General features: G+C 50.1%; 3 protein-coding genes across 10 annotated transcripts; 1 reads left to right on the top strand and 2 right to left on the bottom strand.

The window, feature by feature from the left end:
• Positions 1-509: 509 nt before the first annotated feature.
• LOC132073892 (noggin-like) lies at positions 510-1,413 on the bottom strand. Its single transcript, XM_059473193.1, has one exon. The coding sequence runs from the start codon at positions 1,372-1,374 to the stop codon at positions 613-615; it is 762 nt and encodes a 253-aa protein (XP_059329176.1). The 5' UTR covers positions 1,375-1,413; the 3' UTR covers positions 510-612.
• Positions 1,414-2,401: 988 nt separating this feature from the next.
• Positions 2,402-5,920, top strand: GALR3 (galanin receptor 3). Of its 2 annotated transcripts, XM_059472797.1 has the most exons (3): positions 2,402-2,615; positions 3,838-4,209; positions 4,795-5,920. In XM_059472797.1, exons 2-3 carry the CDS (start codon positions 3,860-3,862, stop codon positions 5,690-5,692), a joined length of 1,248 nt encoding a protein of 415 aa, XP_059328780.1. In that variant the 5' UTR covers positions 2,402-2,615; positions 3,838-3,859; the 3' UTR covers positions 5,693-5,920. The 2 variants fall into 2 exon arrangements, with proteins under 2 accessions (XP_059328780.1, XP_059328781.1); XM_059472798.1 differs by lacking the exon at positions 2,402-2,615 and having other exon boundaries at positions 3,706-4,209.
• Positions 5,921-7,915: 1,995 nt separating this feature from the next.
• ANKRD54 (ankyrin repeat domain 54) lies at positions 7,916-19,736 on the bottom strand. Of its 7 annotated transcripts, XR_009418515.1 has the most exons (11): positions 19,481-19,719; positions 19,127-19,174; positions 14,761-14,859; positions 14,461-14,641; positions 14,276-14,347; positions 13,823-13,870; positions 13,584-13,708; positions 12,657-12,764; positions 11,920-11,990; positions 9,291-9,439; positions 8,402-8,576 (listed from the first exon to the last, which is right to left on the bottom strand). XR_009418515.1 is itself a non-coding variant. In XM_059472835.1 (10 exons), exons 2-10 carry the CDS (start codon positions 19,139-19,141, stop codon positions 8,444-8,446), a joined length of 852 nt encoding a protein of 283 aa, XP_059328818.1. In that variant the 5' UTR covers positions 19,142-19,174; positions 19,481-19,719; the 3' UTR covers positions 7,916-8,443. The 7 variants fall into 7 exon arrangements, 6 of the variants coding, with proteins under 6 accessions (XP_059328818.1, XP_059328821.1, XP_059328815.1 ...); XM_059472835.1 differs by lacking the exon at positions 9,291-9,439 and having other exon boundaries at positions 7,916-8,576; XM_059472838.1 differs by lacking the exon at positions 8,402-8,576 and having other exon boundaries at positions 8,588-9,439.
• Between the last annotated feature and the right edge of the window lie 194 nt (positions 19,737-19,930).

Here is a 19,930-nt window from a genome sequence, read left to right as displayed (position 1 = left end):
ACCTCAAAGTAGGGGACTATCCTATCCCATCCCATTTTCATACACACCTAGCCCCAGAAATGCTTCCAGCCCTGGATCATGTCCCACCTCCCACTTCTACTCTCACTAGGCTGCCTTGTTGCAGTCCCAAAATACCCCACAGCCCCATGACTCCCTCCAGCCCCTCTCCACATTGCTGTTTCCACCCCAGCAGTGACCCACCTGTACCTTCTGCTGGAATTCCCTGGCCCTGGCTCCCTGCCTGCAGCCCCATCCAGGCAGGCAGCGGAGCCTCAGCTTGGACTGAGCCAGCTGGGGTGGTGCAAATGGGGTCTGAACCTGCCGTTCGGTGCCATAATTTCTCTATCCCTCGTCCTTTGCTGGAGATAAAAGCTGCACAAGGGCCTCCGCTGGTGCTAATGCCTCACGGCACTGGTGGGTGAGGGGCGAAGCAGCCGCACCCCCACCCAGGGGTTTTGGTGAGACACAGCAACGACCACAGCATCCCCGCTTCCTTCCTGGAGGTTTATTTCTGTTTGGGGGATTCCCCCCAGCTCCGAGGGCGGGTCCAGGCAGATGTTTGCCTTTTCAGGCCTGCAGGAGCAGGCCCCGGGAGGTACCTCCGCGGCCCCCTCAGCGGCAGGAGCACTTGCAGGCGGCCACCACGGGGTAGGGGATGTGCCGCCAGGTGCAGCTGGGGGCCGCGGGGGGCCGCGGGCTCCAGCAGTGCCAGGCCAGCAGCTTGATTCGGGTGAGCTGTGCGGGCCGGCAGGCCATGCCGGGGGGCCAGGAGCAGCCGGCCGGGCCGCTCTCGCACGTGGTGTGCCGCACCCAGCGGGGCCAGAACACGGGGCCCAGGTCCACCCAGGCGGAGGTGAGGCGGCAGGCGGCCCGTTCCACCAGCCACTGCCGCAGGCCGCGGGCCAGGGCCCCCGCCAGCTCGGGGGGCAGCGCTGGGCCGGGGGGCAGCAGCGCGGGCAGCTCCAGCTCCTCCGCTTCTCGCCACAGCTTGCGGCGATACCGCACGGCGCTCTCGGCCAGGTCCCTGCTCATGGACTCCAGGTTCTCCTCGAGGATGCTCCCGTTGCGACCGCGGGGCTGCTCGGTCGCCATCCAGAAGGGGTCGAAGGCCGAGCCCAGGAGCCGGCGCAGCCGCCCGGGGCGCAGGTGCCGGGGCCTGGGGGCGTAGCGGTAATCCTCGGGGGACAGCGACAGGCTGTAGGGCCGCACCGGCGCCGAGGGCTGCCCGCGCAGCAGGTGCGCGGCGGGGTCCGCGGGGCTGGACGGCGGCGGCGGCTCCCGAGGCTCCTCCAGAGGCGGCGGTGGGCCTGGGGCGCCCGGCGGTGGGAGCAGGCAGAGGAGGAGGAGGAGGCAGCTGCGGTGTGCTCCCTCCATGGCGAGCAGCGCTGTGACAGGCTGTGCCCGGCTGCAGGCTTGCACTCTGCCGCATCCCCTGGGTTATCACCGCGTCCCGAGGCATGGCCTTCCCCTTTTCCCTGGTTACAGGCTGATAGGGAGCTGGCGGGGACACCTTGCTCCTTCCCACCAGAGGGGCAGGTCGGGGGGAGAAGCCACATGGTCCCTCCTGCCACTGAGCCAGTGGGGATAATTTGGGCTGCTGTGAGGGGAAAGGGGCCAGTGCCTCCTCCACATCCTGCACCGTCATTGGAAGAGGTACCCACAACATTCCCAATGAAGGGAAGCTGGTGGCCTTTGATCCTTTCTCAGCAAGACTCACCAAGCTGTACGCAGTGCAGTTGGAAGTCCTCAGGGTGCAGGTCCTGTCACCAGGATGGACCTGGCAGTAGGACTGCGTGGGTCACTGTCCTCTCCTGGCACCTCAGCCAGCCCCCATGTGTCTCCAGGCAGCTGTGATGAAGCTGGACCTCTGGAGGTGGTCATCCTGGAGATTTTGTCCTCCCTCCCATACTGTACCACTGATGGAGTGGAGACTGGACTGGATGGAATCCAAAACCAGCTTTCTCCTCCTTCCCTAGGTCAGACATTGTGGGAGAGGCTCAATCTGCTCAGTGCTACTAACAATGAATTAATAAAATCTAGTGAGAGCAATTAATTGCTCATCCTCCAGAGGGTTTATGACCCTATATTGAGTGACAGGGCAGGGGTGAGGCTCACAGTTGTGGGATATTTACATTCCCTGGAGGTGTTGAAAAACACATCCTGAACACCCAGCATTGAGAGGTGGCTGCTGAGGTCCAAGGGACCCTTTCCCCCTCCATCCTCCCTTTTCCACTAGAGAGTGGTGAGATTTCTTTCTGCCACCCCCTTCTCAGCAGGAGGAGCTGGGAGCAGCTGAGCCTGCAGGAAAGCTGGGCAGAGAGGAGTTAACTCCAAACCCAACCTCAGGGAGAGGGAAAAAAAACCAACAGAGAACTATGGATCAGCAGCAAGAGCAGAGGGAGGGAAAAGGGGGAGTCAGAGAGAGAGGAGAGGAGCTCCAGAAGAAGAGAGATCAGAGCTGGTGGTGGGCAGGGGGAGGCAGCGGAGCACCGGGAGGAGTGAGTGGGATAACCGGGCTGCCCAGATAAACTCCTCCGTGGTCTGCGTCCTCCCGCTGCCGCTGCGTGGGCTGCGCTGGACGTCTCTCCCTAAGCTGCAGGCCCTTCCTCAAAAAGGTGAGTACCGGCTTCCAAAGCTGAAAGGTGGCCTCAGGCTCCCTGAGCAGAGACACCCTGGTGCATTTTGCATGCCCAGAGGAGACTGGGCTCCTCTGCCTCAGTGAGGAGATCCATCCCCCATGGGGCCAGATGGATAAGCGGGAGGGTGGCTATAAGTGGGACAGAGGGGACCAAAGACAGAGAGAGGCAGGGACACTCTCTTGGTGTGGTACACAAAGAAGCTGGGAAGCAGAAGTGGCGTGAGCTGAGGGATGGGGGAGCATGGAGCGAAGGAGCTTGCATGACCCAAAACCGAGTTAATTGCTTGTCAACAGTAGCTAGATAACAGTGTCTTTCCTTCTCTGTTTTTGCTCACAGAAGGACAATTTGTTCTAATGATAGCATAACAAGGAGAAGGCTTATTCAGAGATAGGCTGTTGGTGTTCCCTGCCTGAGCACAGTGTTACTCAGGGCTGGAGGAAGTTTTGCAGCAAATCACAACACCTTGAGCTGTGATAATAACAGGCTCATCATGTTGTATTTCAGGCAGCTCCAGGGTCTCCTCCCCATCCTCACCTACCTGCTACCATCCAGCCCTTGATCACTTCTCAGCATCAGGAAAAGGTGCATTTAGTTGCCTTTCCTCTGTGGAGTGTAGCTACTGCACAGGGAGAAAGGAGCAGCCAGCTCCAGGGTGGAGGGGTCCCAGCTTAAGGAGTTCCCTTGGGGTGGGAATGTGTTGGGGTGCAGCTGCTGTGGGGTGTGATCCAGGCATCAATTCCCTGCTGCAGGAGGTGGCACAGCCCTGGGCTGAGTGTGCTGGCACCACTTAGAGCCCATGGGAGCCTCCTACCCCCTGGCCCTGTGGCCAGACCCTGTTGAGCACTAGCCAGGGTTTAGACTTGCCAAAGCAAGCAATCCCTAGGGGTTTAGCAGATTTGGAAATGTAGGAGGAAGGTGGGTGAGGCCAGGTGGCAGGGCAGGAGGGCTCCTTCGGGTGCTGGGAGCAGAGATGTTCTGATGGCAATGTGAATCTGGGCAGGAAAAAGAGGCTTCAGCTCTGCTCAAGCCAGGCAGATGTGGGCTGACTGACCACAACAGCATTCTTGCCAGTGATGTCACGAGGGTCTTGGTGGCACATTTAACCAGCTGGTTGGGACTGGCATCTCTGGGAGAAATGGGAGTATCAAAGGCTGGGGTCAGGCACCTTGTGGCCTATTATCCCTTTGTCCCAATGCAGGTCCCTGCAGTCTGACAGGAAGATGCCAGGGGGATTGAACATCTCTTCTGACAGCCCAGAGCTACGAGCAGCAGGGATTATTGTGCCCATCATTTTCTCCCTCATCTTCCTTATGGGTACGGTGGGAAATGGGCTGGTGCTGGCAGTGCTGCTGTGGAATGGCCAAGTCAAGTACTCCACCACCAACCTCTTCATCCTCAACCTGGCTGTGGCCGACCTGTGCTTCATCATCTGCTGTGTCCCTTTCCAGGCCACCATTTACACCCTGGATGGGTGGCTCTTTGGGGCCTTTGCCTGCAAGGCTGTGCATTTCCTGATCTACCTCACCATGTATGCCAGCAGCTTTACCCTGGCTGCTGTCTCTGTTGACAGGTAAGTGTCCCCTTCCCTTTGAGTTATGCAGCTCAGGGACACTGTGTTTGCCACTCTTGAGCTAAGGGTGGGAGAAAGGCCACTACTTACCCTGTTGGGTGTCCTGTAAGAAGCAGGTTGGGTCTCCCCAGAGGTAGGGCCAGCAGAGCCAGTCTCCCCAGCTCCCCATGCCCTCCCCCTCTAACAAGCCAAGCTCTCAGCCTAATTACCCCGTGCTCGCTTGGGAAGGAGGAGAGTCCACCATGCATAAGCAAGAACAGCAAAACCCCAGGGCAGCAACACAACTCAGAAGGAACAGGAGAGTCCTGTCCTGCTCCTATCCTTCTCTTACCTGGTTCAAAAGATACACTGCTTGCCCTTCCTGAGCTGGCACAGCAGAGTGGGTGATAGAGATCCCAGGCACACGGCTGGAATGACCCTGATAGTTTTGTGAATTCACTGTAATCCTCCCAAAAGATTTGGGAGGGAAGAGGTGGGTGGCTGCATGGGAAGGGGTATGCAGATGGCAGCTCCACAGGGCAGGAGGAATACCTCATCTCACCCATGTTGTGCTTTGTCTCTCCTTCTCCTTCCCCTCCTTGCCAGGTACTTAGCCATTCGCTATCCCCTGAAGTCCCGGGATCTCCGCACATCCCGAAATGCAGGAGTAGCCATTGTGGTGATCTGGTCACTGTCAATGCTCTTCGCAGGGCCTTACCTCAGTTACTACCAGATAATCCATTACCATGGTGTGCCCATCTGTGTCCCCATCTGGGAGGACCAGCGCAGAAAGGTTCTGGACATCCTCACATTTGTGTTTGGGTACCTGCTGCCTGTGACTGTGGTGAGCCTGGCATACTCTAGGACCATCAAGTTCTTGTGGACTTCTGTAGACCCCATAGAAAGAATCTCAGAGTCTCGGAAAGCCAAGCGTAAGGTCACCAAGATGATTGTCACAGTGGCCATCCTGTTCTGCCTCTGCTGGCTGCCCCACCACCTGGTCATCCTCTGCTTCTGGTTTGGCCACTTTCCCTTCAACCGGGCCACTTACGCTTTCCGCCTGGCTTCCCACTGCCTCTCCTACACCAACTCCTGCCTCAACCCCATTGTCTACGCCCTCATCTCCAAGCATTTCCGCAAACGTTTCAAGCAGGCCTTCACCTGCCTCTTCTTCCAGAACAAGATCAGGAAAAAGAAGAAGAAGAGAGTTGGAAGGAAAGTCCATATGGTCAATGTGGAAGGAGGTTTTGCCAACAGGACAGGAGATTTCTATGGACGCAACACTGAGGTTACCCAAGCCCCAGAAGGGAGCACCAGGAAGAGGGACCATGAAGGTGCCAGTCATGCCAGAGCATGGACTCAGCAGGTACAAGATGCCATGGTCTCTGTTCAGAAGGAGCTACTGGAGGAGGAAATTTTGGCAACAGCTGGCCATTCCCTAGATGTGACCCCTCTAAGAGAAACTGCTGGACAAGACCAAGAAGAAGCCCTAGAAAAGGGCTAGAGAGGCAAGAAAGAAGTCGCTATTTGCATCACATTTTATGACCACATCACAGTGGTTTTGCTTTCCTCTAGGATTCTAGGATCATCATGCCCACGCCTTATCCCCGCTGAGATGGTTTTATGTTAGCAGTTAGAGATCAGCTCACACATTCAGACCCACTAAGTCCGAGTTCAAGTCCCCCAGAACTCCTCAAACACCTCCTCCATGATTTTGTAGTCATGTCTGAGACCTGCCATCATCCCAGCTCAATATTCACAGTAAACTTTAAGTGACTGCAACAGCTGTCCTTTTCTTTAATTATGTATGGTGTTTTATTAGTGCTGTGTGGATCCTGAATATGTAACCCTTAATGTGAGGCAGGTCTGCACCTGTAATTTCTTAAGAGAAGGTGAAAATTGGGAAGCTTAGGAGAAAGGGGAAAGCTGTGACATTGTGGGACAGCCAGACTTCCACACTTAAGCTGGGAAACAATTACAGGTAGTCATGGCACTTACAGGTGTCCTGAGCCCTGTGTGGGCTACAAAATCCTCTGGTGTCCTCACTTGTCCCCATGCATGGTGCTGGAAGTTGTGTCAAAAGTAAAGGAGTTTTGGCCTCAGCCAGTGCTGTAGGCATTGTACAGTGGGGCTGGCTGACATCAGGCAGCTTGCAGAGCTGTGATGTGCATGAGCAGAGCCATAATCTCCCCCTTATTTCTCTTTTTCTGTTCCCTACTTCTGTTTGCGTAAATCTTTCCTTTTTGCTTTGTCCTGCCCACTCTTAATTCCCAGCTGACATGGTATTTCTTACGCTCACTGAAGCTGTTGTTCACCTCGCTAGAGCTCAGCTCCAAGGACATCCCTTTTTCTGTGTGGAGGCTAACTGAAGAGAAAGGCCAACAGTGCTGGGAATTAGTTTTCTTTTTCCATTCAAGTGCTTGTTGTTGCTTTCTGCACTTTGAGCCTCCCTTGCCTCTCTCCCTGTTTCTGATTTTTCCACCTCTCTCCTTTTGTGGTGGCTGCCACTCCTCTACAGTGGATCTCTTTCAGAAACATGTCCAGTGTGCCTTCCTGGGAACAGTGAGTTCTGCAGCCACCCTCTGCACATTGTGCCATGGCTGGTGGCCAGCCCACATGGTCTCATCATTTCTTCAGGTGAAGGCTCACTCCACAGCCCAAAATGTTGGAGGGAGAAGGGAACAGCAGTCAGGAGCAATGACGTGGCACAGCTGGACACTGCCTGTTCTTGCCTAGAAGCAGCTGGGCTGTTGCTCACCCCTGATCCTGTTCCTCCTGGTCCCAGATTGCAAATGGGGCAGATCAGATCAAGACTGACTGCTGCACAGTGAGGTGAAGCCTAAATGAAACAGGACAGAGAGGACAGGGAAGATCTTGGGGAGAAGGTGCATTTAGCATGACAAGTGGCTGCAAGCCCTGGGCCCCTTCACTATGTTCTGCTTGATGCTAAGCCCCAGTTTTGGGGAGAACATGAGCAGGAAGGGCAAATGCTGAGCCTGGGTTGGGAAGGCTCTGGAGCCAGAAGGGAATTCTTGTCTATCCAGTACCAGTTTATGTGCTCCAACTGGCTTCTCAGCTCAAAAGCAGAGGTTAAACAAAGATGTCACATCCTTGATAGAGAGACGGGTTTAATTAAAACTGAAGGAGTTTGATTGCTGCTTTCCACGCAGCCTTCCCTCCAGACTGATTGGCATTCTGCAGTCTCTGCTCCCAGCTTCTTGCCTTAATTAATTACTCTTTTCTCTTATTTTCTATCCTACTTTTCATCACTCAGGCTGACAAGCTTGTCTTTAACCCTGCAGGGACTGGTTTGCCACATCAGTAGAGTGCAGCTGTTCCAAGGTCTGGAACAGGGTAGATGAAATGGGAGAGGTGTGAGCAGGTCAGGGTTTTGCATCTAGTGGTAAGCATCAGCTCTTCTCTGTGGAGTAACTTAGTCCTGCCAACTGTGTGCTGATTCTGGTGTCTGGCATCTCCCTGGCATGTGTGACAGGAGCCTGACATACTGGGAAGTGCCAGCCCAGTGCCAAGAAACTCATCCTGTTTATGACCCTGTGTGTAAATCTGGCAGCCCTGGGAAGGAAATTCTTGTTATTTGCTTTTGGGTTTAGCTGCTGGTTGCTAATCTATGACCAGCACTAGCAAGTTGCCAGGTGATTATTTTAATTCTTCCATGTGCTCTCTTCCCCTCTGAGAGATTTCATAAAAAAATCCCAGAGGAACGCTGTTTGCCATACCTCCTTTATTATCTTCCTAATCAAAACTTGCTGATTCCTCCTCCTAGTCACCCCATGAGCCCTGGCCTGCTCAGGGCTGCTCCCCAGGCTGGCCAGGCACAATGCATGAAGAAGGCATCTTTTTGTAACTATATTTTTCTGTGATGGAAGAGACCTTTGCTCACAGAGTGAAAAAAGGAAGTGCATGAAAGGGTGAGAAGTTTACCAAAGACGCTTCATGGGGCTTCCTTAGCAGCACAGATAATTGCTGTGCTGGATTTGAAGTCTGCTAGAAAGGCAAAGGGGGAGAAAGTAAATGAGTTTAGCTGTTGGAGATTAATTATTTTGGCTGCTGAAGAGCTGAACAAATTCTTGATGTTCACAGACATTGCAGTGTGTGCTTTGCACTCGATTGTGTGGGTGAAGTGACTGCTCCAGAGAAAGGTCATTTGCTTAGTAATATCCATGCAGCTTTGCTGGGAGGCCTTGTCAGAGCTGCTGCTTCTGATATGGCTCCTCTGTGAGACACAAGCAGGTTCTCAGCTGTTTGCTTGCTCAAGGCAGATCCTCAGTCTGGCTGGTTTTGGCTGCATCTTACAGTACAGCAGCAGCCTTAGAGCCAGGGAAGTTGCTGCTGGGTTCAATGGCTGGGAATTCTGCAGATCCCATGCTCTGAATCAGGAGAGGAGATAGAATGTATTTGGAGGTCAGGTAGTGGTGAGGGGGAACCAAAGCCTAAAGCCCCAGTTGATATCATGGCCCTGAGATGGGGACTAATCATTACCCAGGAAGGGATCTGGGGGATGCATTTGATGTTGTAGCACAAAGAAAATAAGGAGTTTGGACTGATTCTAATGGCAAAATAAATAGCAGAGGGAAACCTGTGCTGTTGTTTCTATTCTCCATTACTGCAGCAGACATCTCTGGGAGACACAGAGAACTGCCACCAGCGTCACGGGTTGTGCAGGGAAATCTGTGGCACAGGGTGCACGGACAGAGAAAAGCTGCTGGGAGAAGCTGAAGCCTCTAGGCCAGAAGCAGAAAGAAAACCAGGCAGTGCCAGTCAACAGCTCCCAGCACAGTGGGAAGCCATGCTTTCTCCTTCCCTGGAACAGCTTCTTTCCTGCCCAGCACCTAATTCTCATTCTGGATACAGCTGCTGAGCATGACAGGGTAGTTAAGGCTCTGGGTATGACTGGCTGATGCAAAGAAACCTGAAACTTTTCTCCATCCAGTGCCAAACAAATGATAGGGCTCAGGGCAGCCCACAGCTTCAAGCCCTGAGGCAGGAAAGCAGAACTGACTGTGATGATTCATAGAATACAATTCCTATGTGATACATTTTTTTTCTCCACTGAAAACCAGATGTGCTTTTCTCTTTCTTACCTGGTGTTACTGCTAAAGCAGTGGCAAAACTTCCTATAGCCATTTGGTTTTTATTGCCTCTCCTGCCATGGTGGGAGCAGTGTGGCAAAGCAGCAAGACAATTGCTCCTGGCTGGCTGCAGCACCCCCACCTTTCCCCTCTGTCAGGAGCTGTTAAGAAAAAACCCATCACTAGGCAAGAAAAAAACATGAAAACCTGTCGACAACATCACGTGTGCCGAGACTAAAAGCTTCACTCAGAGTCTCAGCTAGATGTGTTCCTGGGTTTGAGGAAAGGTTGCAAGAGCTGTCTACTTAGAGACAACGTCAGCAACTGAAGTAACTGCAGGGATAAAGAGCATTTTAGCCACGTGCTCTTCAGGCACCTTAATGGTCTCCTCAGCAACAAGGCTGCTGAGGGCAGAAGCGCTGGCAGCTGGGTGTATGTGGACATCAAGGCTGGGCTGTAAAGATGGGAAGAGACAAGGTCAGTAAAGACTGGACATGAAGGACAGCTGCTCCTCACATAGGGGCCACGCTGGAAGTTCTCTACCCCGCCCAGATGTCCCTCCCCAGCCCCTCATCCTTGCTGTCTCTTCAAAGCACAGCCATTTAATTCAGCATGGGGCAAGACATGACTTCTGCCACTGGGCAAGGCTGCTTTTCCTCTCTGCAAAATATCTCATCTTGCAGCTTGAAGCACCCCTGCTGAGATTCCGTCTCCTCTGTTTGTACAGTTTCACAGCAACTACCTAGATTTTAAATTTGGATTTCTTGGCTGTGGAAGTCAGGATCAGAAAAGGTCAGCCAGCAACCCTGTACTTCGATCTGCAAACAGAATGGTGATTGAACTCAAACAACTTTGTGTTGTCATTTCTGATTTGAGGACCAGGTATGAGAGTAGTGTTTAGCAAGTCCAGTGCTGTGCATGGGGCCTGGAACAGACGTAAAGAAAGAGAAATGGGTCGCTTTGGAAAAGAGAACTTGGCCGAGGAGTCACAAAAGGATGACAGGATTTTATTGAAGTTGAAAATACAAAAAGGTCAGATTGTCTCCCACCCTCTCGGCATCCTTCCCATCCAGCATATCATAATGAATATGCACAGTGACAGCTCCAGCCCAGCCATGGGACTGCTGCTCCCAGCTGTGTTCTCCAGCAGCCCACAGATGAACCCATCTAAAAGCCATGCCTATTTCTGGTATCTCAGCTTTGAACAGAAGTCCACTCAGCCTCTTCCTGGACAAGAGGCAGGTATCAGAGAGCATGCTGACCTAAAGATCTCTGAAGAACTCTCCAAACTGTAGTTGCTGTGTATTTAAGGTGAATCTTAATAATAACCTCTTTCAAACCAGTGACTCTCAAGCTGTGGGATAGGTGTGGCTACCAGCACACCATGGTGTGGTACATAGGTGGGAACTCAGATCACTACTGACATGTTCCTATCACCCTGTTGCTGTAGGTGCCCTATCAATGAGATTTCCTGGATCTCTGCTCCACAACAAAGCAACCTAAATCTTCATTGCTAACCACAGTGGGCAGAAGCAAGAGAGCAGCAGGAGCATCTCCCTGCATCCTTCATAGCTGCATCACTTCAGGCTCCCAGCATAAACCATAATTCGTTTCTCACACTGCACTTAAGGTTCTCCATGACAAGCAAGAGATGGAGAATGGCTGAGCAATGGGTTTGGTGGTGCTGAGGCAGAGGTAAATCCACCTCCATCCTCCTGTCACAACTGGACCTCTTGCCTGAGACTGCCAGTAGCAGGAAATGTTAGTTATGGTGGGGCTTTTTTGCAAGACGTAGGTGTCTGACTAGAACTGCGTTAAGATTGTCACCCCCCCATCCTTGTTCTTGCAACAGGGCAGCTCTGACCTGCTAGCTGGGTACTTTTTGGAAGTGTTACACTGTAATATTTTAGCACTAACTTGGCAGCAGACTTAAAAAATGGGTCCAGTGAAAGGTGTTAGTCTAGCCATGAAAAACTTTGTATCCCATTTGCAACCAGATACATTCTCTGCTCTCTGATAGCAGGCTCTGGGGAAGGTGAGGATTAAGCCTCAGTGCATGTTTCTTAAGGCAGAAGGTTTGCTCAGCTTCTAGCATGCAGAATTAAATGTGTGTTCTTCTCACAGCACAAAGCCTTGCGCTGTTCAAGGCATTCACTTTCTCCCTCATGCAATTGAGCAGTATGGAGGGGGCAAAAGATGCCTTTTCCAAGCAGGAATGTTCCAAGCTTTTCTGTGATGCTGGCCAGCTGCTGAGTGCACTAGTAAAAGCTGGTAACTGCACATGGCATTGGTCACCACCTACATTGAGCTGATGTACTTAGGAGAAGGCAAAATATCTCTGGAAAGGGTACCCTAGTCATCGCCAGCCCCTAAGGTAAAAAGCAGAGCAGCTCTTTTACCCCAAAGTCACAGCTGCACCATTCTTGTCTGTTGCCTTTGTTGTGCAAAGCCTGCTGCCTTCCTGTGGGGCAGCTGTGGCAGCACCGACAGGAACAGTCTGAGCACCACTGGAGAGTCAGTCTGGGCAGGAATGGCTGCTGGCAACTATGTTTAGTCAGTGATCTTAGAAGCAAACTTCAGCTTCCTTTTCTCTCTAAGGCTTCTCCTGCTGCTGCAGGAATATTATTTGGCAGCCCATTACCTGTTGTCCATCTTCTGCATCTGCAGGCTGAGTGACGTGAAGCTGGCCAGGAGGTCTGTAACCTCATCCACCTGACAGAATACAGATGGCCATCAGGGAGGGGAATGCAGCTGTGCAGCCACCCAGCCCCACAGAAGAAACCCCCATGCAGCAGGGACCACCTTTGCACTAGAATTGCCAGTAATGCCCATGCTGAACTTATACTAGGACAGGATGCTTTTGGTGCCAAGAATCATGCAGAAGGGCCACTGTCCTCATCATCAAACAAGCCCTAATCTAAGGCAATTGGAGTTTCTCCCCATTCTTCAAGAGGTGATGCTTGATTTCCATTCTGTATGATTTAGCCAGTCCCTAAAATACCAGCATGTTGCTACATTACCCAAAACTCAAATATGATATCAGGGCTATTTCCTCTAAGCCTGCTTCTAGGGGCCAGTCTTTTGTATGAAAAAACCCCCAGGCCCTGCAACCCTATGCAGTTGTGCTGATCCTGGCCTTGAACTGACTGTCCTCAGCCCATCTGATCCTCAGCTTCCCTGCTGCTTGGCACTGTCATGCTTTCTGCATTTTGAATTTTCACCTAAAGGAGTACCATGAGTCATCATGTAACTTGCCCACTTGCCCCAATGTGAGCAATAACCATGTCTGCAATGCCCCACTGCTCATGCAGTTGCATTCTCCCAAATGCAGGAGCCCCAGTGCAAGAAGGTGAGTGAGAGCAGCTCAATGCTGCCTACCTGCTCCTTTGTGCTAGTCATCTGTAGCCTGGAGCAGAGGTCATCCAGCTGTTCCTTTTGCTCATGCCTCCCCAGACGGTCCAGGTATTCCCGCAACATCTGGATAATCTGAAACAAACAGGCGTAAGAGGCAAACATCAGAGAGCAGCACCGGGCTGGAGTGTCTCTACAGGAAAAATTAAATTGCCAAGCACACAGCCTTGAAGCTGCAGAACATGACAGAGTACACGACCCCTAGAGACAAACCCAGGCAAAGCAACTACATGGCACTAATGGCAGCATCAGAGTCCAATGAGTCACCAGTCACAGATGGACTAGCTGTGATCCTTGTGCCTGGTTAAGAACAGGGAAGAGAGATAAGCCCAGCTGAAGCAGCAAAAGGTCTAGCCCTGAAAGCACCAAACTTTTCTTTATGGCTAGTCAGCTCTCCTCACTGTGAGGAGCAGGGACTTCTAATTCCAGCAGGATCTGCTCATGGACAGACGATAAAAATCCTTGTGTCGATGTGGCTCCTGAAGTGAGGCCCATGCCCCATGCATTTGCAGGCCCAGGAATGCTTTCCTATTCCATGCCTCTACATACTGGAGCAGGACAGATTGCGTTAGGAATACAGAGAATATGTACAGCACAGCTACAGCCTCGTGCCTCGTCCCTCTCCTGCCACAAGGCCTCTCTTATATCATGGTTGAAGAAAAGACTATGCTTCATACAGCCCAAGAATCCACTCAATGCATCCTTAGCTTACCAGAGCCAAGGGAGGCCTTGGAAAAAATTAAAGTAGAGGCTGGGAAAAAGGAAGGTCTCTGAAAATGGAAGTTAAACTCTTCCCACAGCAGTTAAGAGCGTACAGACAGGCATTTAATAAAGGGGGCAGGAGGCTGCCAGGGGCTGCACCCCATTACCAAAACATGGGGCTGTTTCTTTTACCTGTTTCACTTCAAGGCGTACAGCCTCCAGGCTGTGGGAGAATCCTTCCTGCAGGATATTCAGCTTTGACTTAGCCAGGTGCAGTGGGGTTCTGCCAGCTCGATCCAAGGCATCAACTCTGGCCCCTGCAAGATGCACGAGCAGGGACAGTGAGGTCTGTCACCAGGATTTGGTGTCCCTGGAGAGTTTCAACAGGGCAGGAAGGGAACAGGCTGTAACTGTTATAGAGGAAATGTTACCTCCGCGCAGCAGCGTGGTGATGACAGGAACGTGGTTCGTGCAGGCAGCTGGGGAGGGAAAACACAGGACACACAACTCAGAGGTACAAACAAAAATGAGTTTCTGCTCCAGCAAAGAGCTTGCTGCTTCCCAAAGGGCTTCTCTGCCAGAGGAAAGAGGAACGGCCCAAATGCTAAGGTACCCACCCACTCAAGCCTGAGTACTCTATCTGGAACAGATCTTGCACTCCTTGGGGCTGGCAAAGGGAGGGAAATAAATTTTTTAAAACCTTTTCTTTGACTTTAAATCTTTGTGAGGAGTGAATCTAATGAAATGCAGAGTCCCTTCTAGGTCCTTAAATTTGGGGATGCATTCTGTGAGGCACAGGCAAGAGGAAGGTGGAGAGGAAAGGAACAGTAAGGAGATTCTCACCTCACTTTTCTGCATGCAAAGCTCATCTGCGTGGCACTTACCCAAGTGTAAGGGAGTATTGCCCAGCCCATCTCTCTGGTTTGGGTCAGCCCCATGGTCCAGAAGCAGTTGGACTAGAAACAAGGAAACAGAGACACATCAGTCCCTTCCCTTTGCCCCACAGGTCCATGTGGCAGCCACCAGGCTGCCCTACAGGTGCTTCTGTTCAGCTCATCAGCTTCCTTACTGAGACAGGGACAGAGCTTTGCACAGCAATGCAGAAGGACCCAGCACAAGGCCATGCAGTGCCACTGCTCCTGGGCTCCCTGATGCGAAGAACTGGGAGGAAGGACACCCTTCCCTCTGCACCAGTACAGTCCTAGAACTGGGACTGCTCCCCTTCCAAATCCTGAGTCCAGAGTTGGCAACTATGACACAAAACGAACAGAAAAGAGCAACCTCTGACAGGTGCTGAAGAAAAATAAAGAGCACCCTTCAAAATTCCCAGCACAGAGAGGCTGGAAGACAGAACTCGCCCTCCACTCACCAATGTGATCGTTGCCATTGCAGGAGGCAAAGTGCAGGGCTGTCCGGCCCTTGTCGTCCGCAGCACAGGGGTCAGCTCCATCCTCCAGGAGTTGCTGCACTGACAGAACCAAGGAGAAAAAAGCAGGTAAGCTGGAGGAGCACCTGATCAGAGAGGTGATGCTGTCTGCTCTTTTGGGGGTAGAGAAACGCGCTACCAGCTGCTAAGTCAACTGGACTTGAACCAGTTCCCACCAGTATCCTAGCTCAGCAGAACCAGCAGAACCTCCACCCTCTGATTCAGCCTTCACCACCTTCCACACGTTGCCATGAAAGATAAGCCAACAGCTCTAACGGCTAAAGATCCACCTAGCCACATTTTCAAGCTCCAAGGACAATCAGCAGCAAATACCTAGAGAAGAATACAAAAGGATAGGAAGGACATGGGGCTAACTCTTGGCTTTAGTCAGCTGCATCTCAGGCACTTCCCAAGCTGGAATTAGCATCCTGTGCTTACTACTATCCCTCCAAGGGCTTTCCCTGTGGATTTTCACAGTCATTTTCTGCACCTGTGTAAACTTTTGATGTCAACATGGAGCCGTGGTCAGAAGTTTCACAGTGTAAGCACAGGTAGTGAGAAAAGCCACTTCTTCACACCTGTTATTATTATTTCAGTGGCCCTTTCCTAACCAATGGTGGCTACAGTTTGGGAACAGGAAGTGGAATGCACCAACCTGCCAAGAGCCAAGCAAAGAGATCAGTAAAGGGTGGAAAGATCAGGGGCATAAAAATAGCACCTACACAACATGTGTTAGGGGCATCTGTAAGTGCTGTTACTTCTGCTGTTTTGAGATCACCCTGATATACTACCTGGTGTGTACAATAGAGCTCATTCCATAGCTGTTTAAAATGCTGACAGGTTCACTACATTTTGAGATATTTAAACAGCATATTCTAGAACAGTCGAGACTGTTTCAGGCCACTGAAAGTCACCATTCATCTCAGCTTCCAGAAAGTGAATTATAGCCACCTTTGAATCTCTTCCTGTACACATCCTACTTCAAGTGGGGTACAGAACTGAAAAGATCACCTAAAAACATGGAAGTGGTGTTAACATGGAATGTTTGATACTTCAGAAGAAAGAATGGGAAACTGACAGTGCCCCAGTGAGAACCATATAGGAACAATTTAGCTACTCTTCCCCTGGACCAAGTAGGAATGACATAACCTCTCCACCCAGTGCCACCACAGGAAACAGCAAAGATGTTTACTTGTGGATGAAAAATAAATTAATCATAGCACACTTCCTCAAATTGCAGAGTAAACAAGAGACAAGAGGACTGTAAACATGGGAACCTGTCTATCAAATCCAATGTGGATTGAAACCAAGACTTCCATAAAACTACATTCTTTCATCTTCCTGTTGGAAATTATAAATCTTTTAAATAATTTTAGTTAGTGATTTTAATTAACTTCTAAATTAATTGCTTTAGTTAATCATAATCTATATATGCAATTATAAAGTGTGTGTGATTCCTAAATTATTCTTAGCCAGTACTTAGCACAGCTGTCATAACGTACTTTTGTAGGAACACAGCCTGGGGAAACTACCAACTTTAACTTTTGATAAACTGATTCTGATATGCTTCAATGAACAAAACCAGAGAAAGATGTATGGTTGAGGCTGGACATGTGGAATGTAGAATTTATGGACCACAAGGACTTTGCAGAAACCAGAAGATAAAGAAGGGACTAACAAGGACTCAGTGTATGTGTTGGAAAATCCCTACCAGAGGAAAAAGATAATAAAACAACTGAAAATATGGACTAACTAGCATGAGAAGTGAGAAGTCAATAACCCACAGAGGACAGTGTACTAATTAATAAGAGAGAATTATGTAATTTATACCAACAAACATTAATTTCTTTGTTTGCTAAAAAGTATAAATAAGTGAAGAAGTTTTATATCTGTGTCTAAGGGGAGGCCAGAATTTGTGAGCCACACAAATCCCTCCTGGCCAACAACAAAGTAACATCTTTGTAACACAATAACACTAACAAGAAAGTGTTAGAGGGGTTTATTTACTCCCACAATTTTGAAGGATTTGGTACAATTTTGAACAATTTGCTGGTGACCCAGGTGAGACAACACATTTGATGTTCCACAGACTTACAGGAACAAGGACTTTGGTGCACACTGACAGACTTTTTTCAGGGAAATTTTTCAATCATCTGATCCAAGTGAGTTCAAGGCAAAAAGCCCTGGGACTTTATTAAGACATTACTGAAGGTTTTAAAAGGTATACTTAATCATAAGCTTGCACTCTCTAACATATTAAGAGTTAAGAAAGTGATGATATAGTTGCTATTTCCTATTAAAAGTTAGTGTAAAACTCTGTAAGTGAATATTAATGGAATTCTGTTTGAGTCACACTGGAAAACTGTATTTGTAAAACTATATAAGTGACTACCAAAAGGTGTGGTTTGAGTCTTCACCCTCTGCTTTGCCCACAAATTAGTCAGACAGTGCTGCTTGCACAAAGAGCCACGCTGTGGAAGGGCTTTGCCCAGATATTGCTGTGTTTATTGAAGCCTATGGTATCTATTAGTGCTGGAAAATGCTAGTGTGTGGTAATGTGAGTGTGTCATAAGTATAAACTGAGTTTGTATGAAAATTCGTTGGCTGTAAGAGTGTTGAAGCCATTGTATGTGAATTTTAGGATATTTGGTGAGTACTAAGTGTTTGGGAAATGTAAATTGTCAAAGCAAGGATCGTTTGCTCAGAGCTCTCTGCTGGCGCTCCAGTGACCGGAATTGCATTGGTGTGCACAGAGCGCTCTCTCGTGTCCGTTTTAGTCATTGCTGGAATCCCTATTTACTGCGGGCTTCCCTTCTCCTTCTCGAGCCCAGGAGACGGGAATACCCAAATGTTTGCCTTTAGGTTGTACTTTGCAGCACTGGAAAGAATTTAAAAGCAATTCTTTAACTTGGACACAGGTAATAGAATATTGTATTATTTGGTGGCTAGATTATCTATTAGATAATAAAGAAAAATGGCCAGTTCATGGTATTTTACACCAAAATGGTATTTTAGAGTTGATGTTATGTTGCCAAAAGAAAGAGAAATGGAATGACATACCACACATAGTACTTCAAGCAGTGATGAGACAAGCAGCCAAAGATAAACACAGAAAAACACACTGGAGAGCAGAAGCTATTAGAGATAACTTAAAACATCAAGTAATTAGTGTGAAAACACCAGGAATCTGAAGTGTAGTCAGCAAGTGTAAAATATGTTTGCAACACAATCCACGGCCCTACAGAAAACATCTTTGAGGGACTACAAAAAGAGGAAACTGTCTTGAGTTTACAGGCAAACAGATTTTTCTGAGTTACCTCGACAAGAAGGATACTGATACCTATTGGCTTTAGCTGACACATTTTTTGGATAGCTGCTTGCACCAACAAAGCAAGAGAAGTTACCAAGGTATTGTTAAAAGAGATAATACCCCAATTTGGAATGAATGATCTATGATATCTTATTACAAAACACAAATAAAATTTTTCTATTTTAATGGCTAGATGCTCAATGATTTAAGTGGAAGTAATCTTAAAGGAAAATTAAGATCACTTCCAAAGGGGGGAATTGTCAGAAATGTCAGAACTTTTTAGTAATTTTAGTTAATGGTTTTAATTACCTTTTAAGCCGATTTCTTATTCCTAATCAATAAATATTTATTAATTATAAATACCGTGTTGTTCTTTTATTACTCTTAGCCAGCACCTAGCAAAGTTGTCATTAAGTTATTTTTGTAGGAACACAGATTGCAAAAACTACTAAAACTTTTAAGTTTTTATAAACTAACTCTGATATGCTTCAATTACCAAAGTCTGAGAGAGAAAGATGTAGTGTTGAGGTTGGACATCAGGAAAGCAGAATTTATGGACCATAAGGGAATTTTGCAGAAACCAGAAGAGTCCAGCTCTGGCCCTGGTTCTAATCTACTGGGTCAGGCTGCCTCATTATACAGGGTATGGCTTAATTAATTGTAACTTTTCCACCTAAATCAAAACATATCTCTTGCTGCTAACAACAGGGCAAAAGAACATACCAAAACAGCTGGGACAGTGCAGTGCTGCTTTAGCTCCAAGCAGATGGAAAACTAACACTATGAACCAGGTGCAGTGAAAAAGTGAACACAATAACCAGCCCCACTCTGCTCAGAGAACAAAAGCTGGGCTTTAAAAAACCATTTTCTAGATCTGAAGCATCTAAAGCATCCTGTCCACAAACCACCTGCACTCACTTCCTCCTCTCCAAAAGTAAGAGCCCTAGAGACACTGTCATTCCAAGAAGAGGTCCCAAGTGGGGCTGACAGAAGCCTTACCTGTGTCCAAATCATTGCTATTGGCAGCTTCACGCAGCCTTTTCAGAGCTACGGAGGAAAGAAAGCAATTACTGGAAAGCACCGAGGAAAAAGGCACGTTTCCCTACTGAAACACTCCATCCCGGAGCACAAGTGCGGGGCCAAATCCCGCTGCTACCGGCTCCGGAGAACGGGAAGCAGATCAAGGCTCCAGGTAAGGATGGTTCTCCCCGTCTCCTCCCGAAGCCGCCCGCTCCTGACGGGCACCCTCCCCTGGCAGCGCCGGGGGCTCCCCAGCCGCGCTCCGAACAGAGCCCGCCTCCCTCCCGCAACCCGTGCGGAGCCGGCCGCAGCAGGGGCCGTTCCGCCGCTCACCGTGCGCCTCCTTGCCCGTGGGCCCCAGCCGGCGGTGGAGGCGGGCGGCCCTGCGCAGGCGGCGGGCCGGGATCTTGCCCGCGGGCTCCTCCCGCTGCCACAGGACGTGCAGGTAACCGAGGGGTGCGCCCGGTCCCAGTGGCGGCAGCGCGATGCGCGGCTGTGGCTCCGACTCCGGCCCCGGCTCTGACTCCGGTCCCGGTCCCGGTTCGGGCCCCGAGCCGGGCGCCCCGTCAGCCCCATCGCCGCCCTCCATCCCGTCACGGCCCGGGCCGCGGAGAGAGGCGGGGCGTCGCCATAGCAACGGGGCGGGCCGCGTCCTCTCGGCCAATGAAAGGCGACACAACCCGTGCATGCAGCCAATGGGGAGGAAGCGGATAGGAGGGAGGCGGGGCGGGAAGTGGAGGCTGTGGGCAGGAGAGCCTGACGGGCAGTTGTTTTCTCCAATCA

This window comes from Ammospiza nelsoni, chromosome 5, assembly GCF_027579445.1.
Source record: "Ammospiza nelsoni isolate bAmmNel1 chromosome 5, bAmmNel1.pri, whole genome shotgun sequence".
NCBI lineage: Eukaryota > Metazoa > Chordata > Aves > Passeriformes > Passerellidae > Ammospiza > Ammospiza nelsoni.
This window is presented reverse-complemented; position numbering and strand designations above follow the sequence as displayed.

What these genes read in the sequence shown, in the direction of transcription:
- LOC132073892 (XM_059473193.1), bottom strand. Translation starts at nt 1,374, where the DNA reads ATGGAGGGAGCACACCGCAGCTGCCTCCTCCTCCTCCTCTGCCTGCTC.
- GALR3 (XM_059472797.1), top strand. Translation starts at nt 3,860, where the DNA reads ATGCCAGGGGGATTGAACATCTCTTCTGACAGCCCAGAGCTACGAGCA. An exon ending in GCTGCTGTCTCTGTTGACAG is followed by an intron (nt 4,210 to 4,794) that starts GTAAGTGTCCCC and finishes CCTCCTTGCCAG; the next exon opens with GTACTTAGCCATTCGCTATC.
- ANKRD54 (XM_059472832.1), bottom strand. An exon ending in CACCACGCTGCTGCGCGGAG is followed by an intron (nt 13,709 to 13,822) that starts GTAACATTTCCT and finishes TGCATCTTGCAG; the next exon opens with GGGCCAGAGTTGATGCCTTG. An exon ending in TACGCCTTGAAGTGAAACAG is followed by an intron (nt 12,765 to 13,583) that starts GTAAAAGAAACA and finishes TGTTTGTTTCAG; the next exon opens with ATTATCCAGATGTTGCGGGA.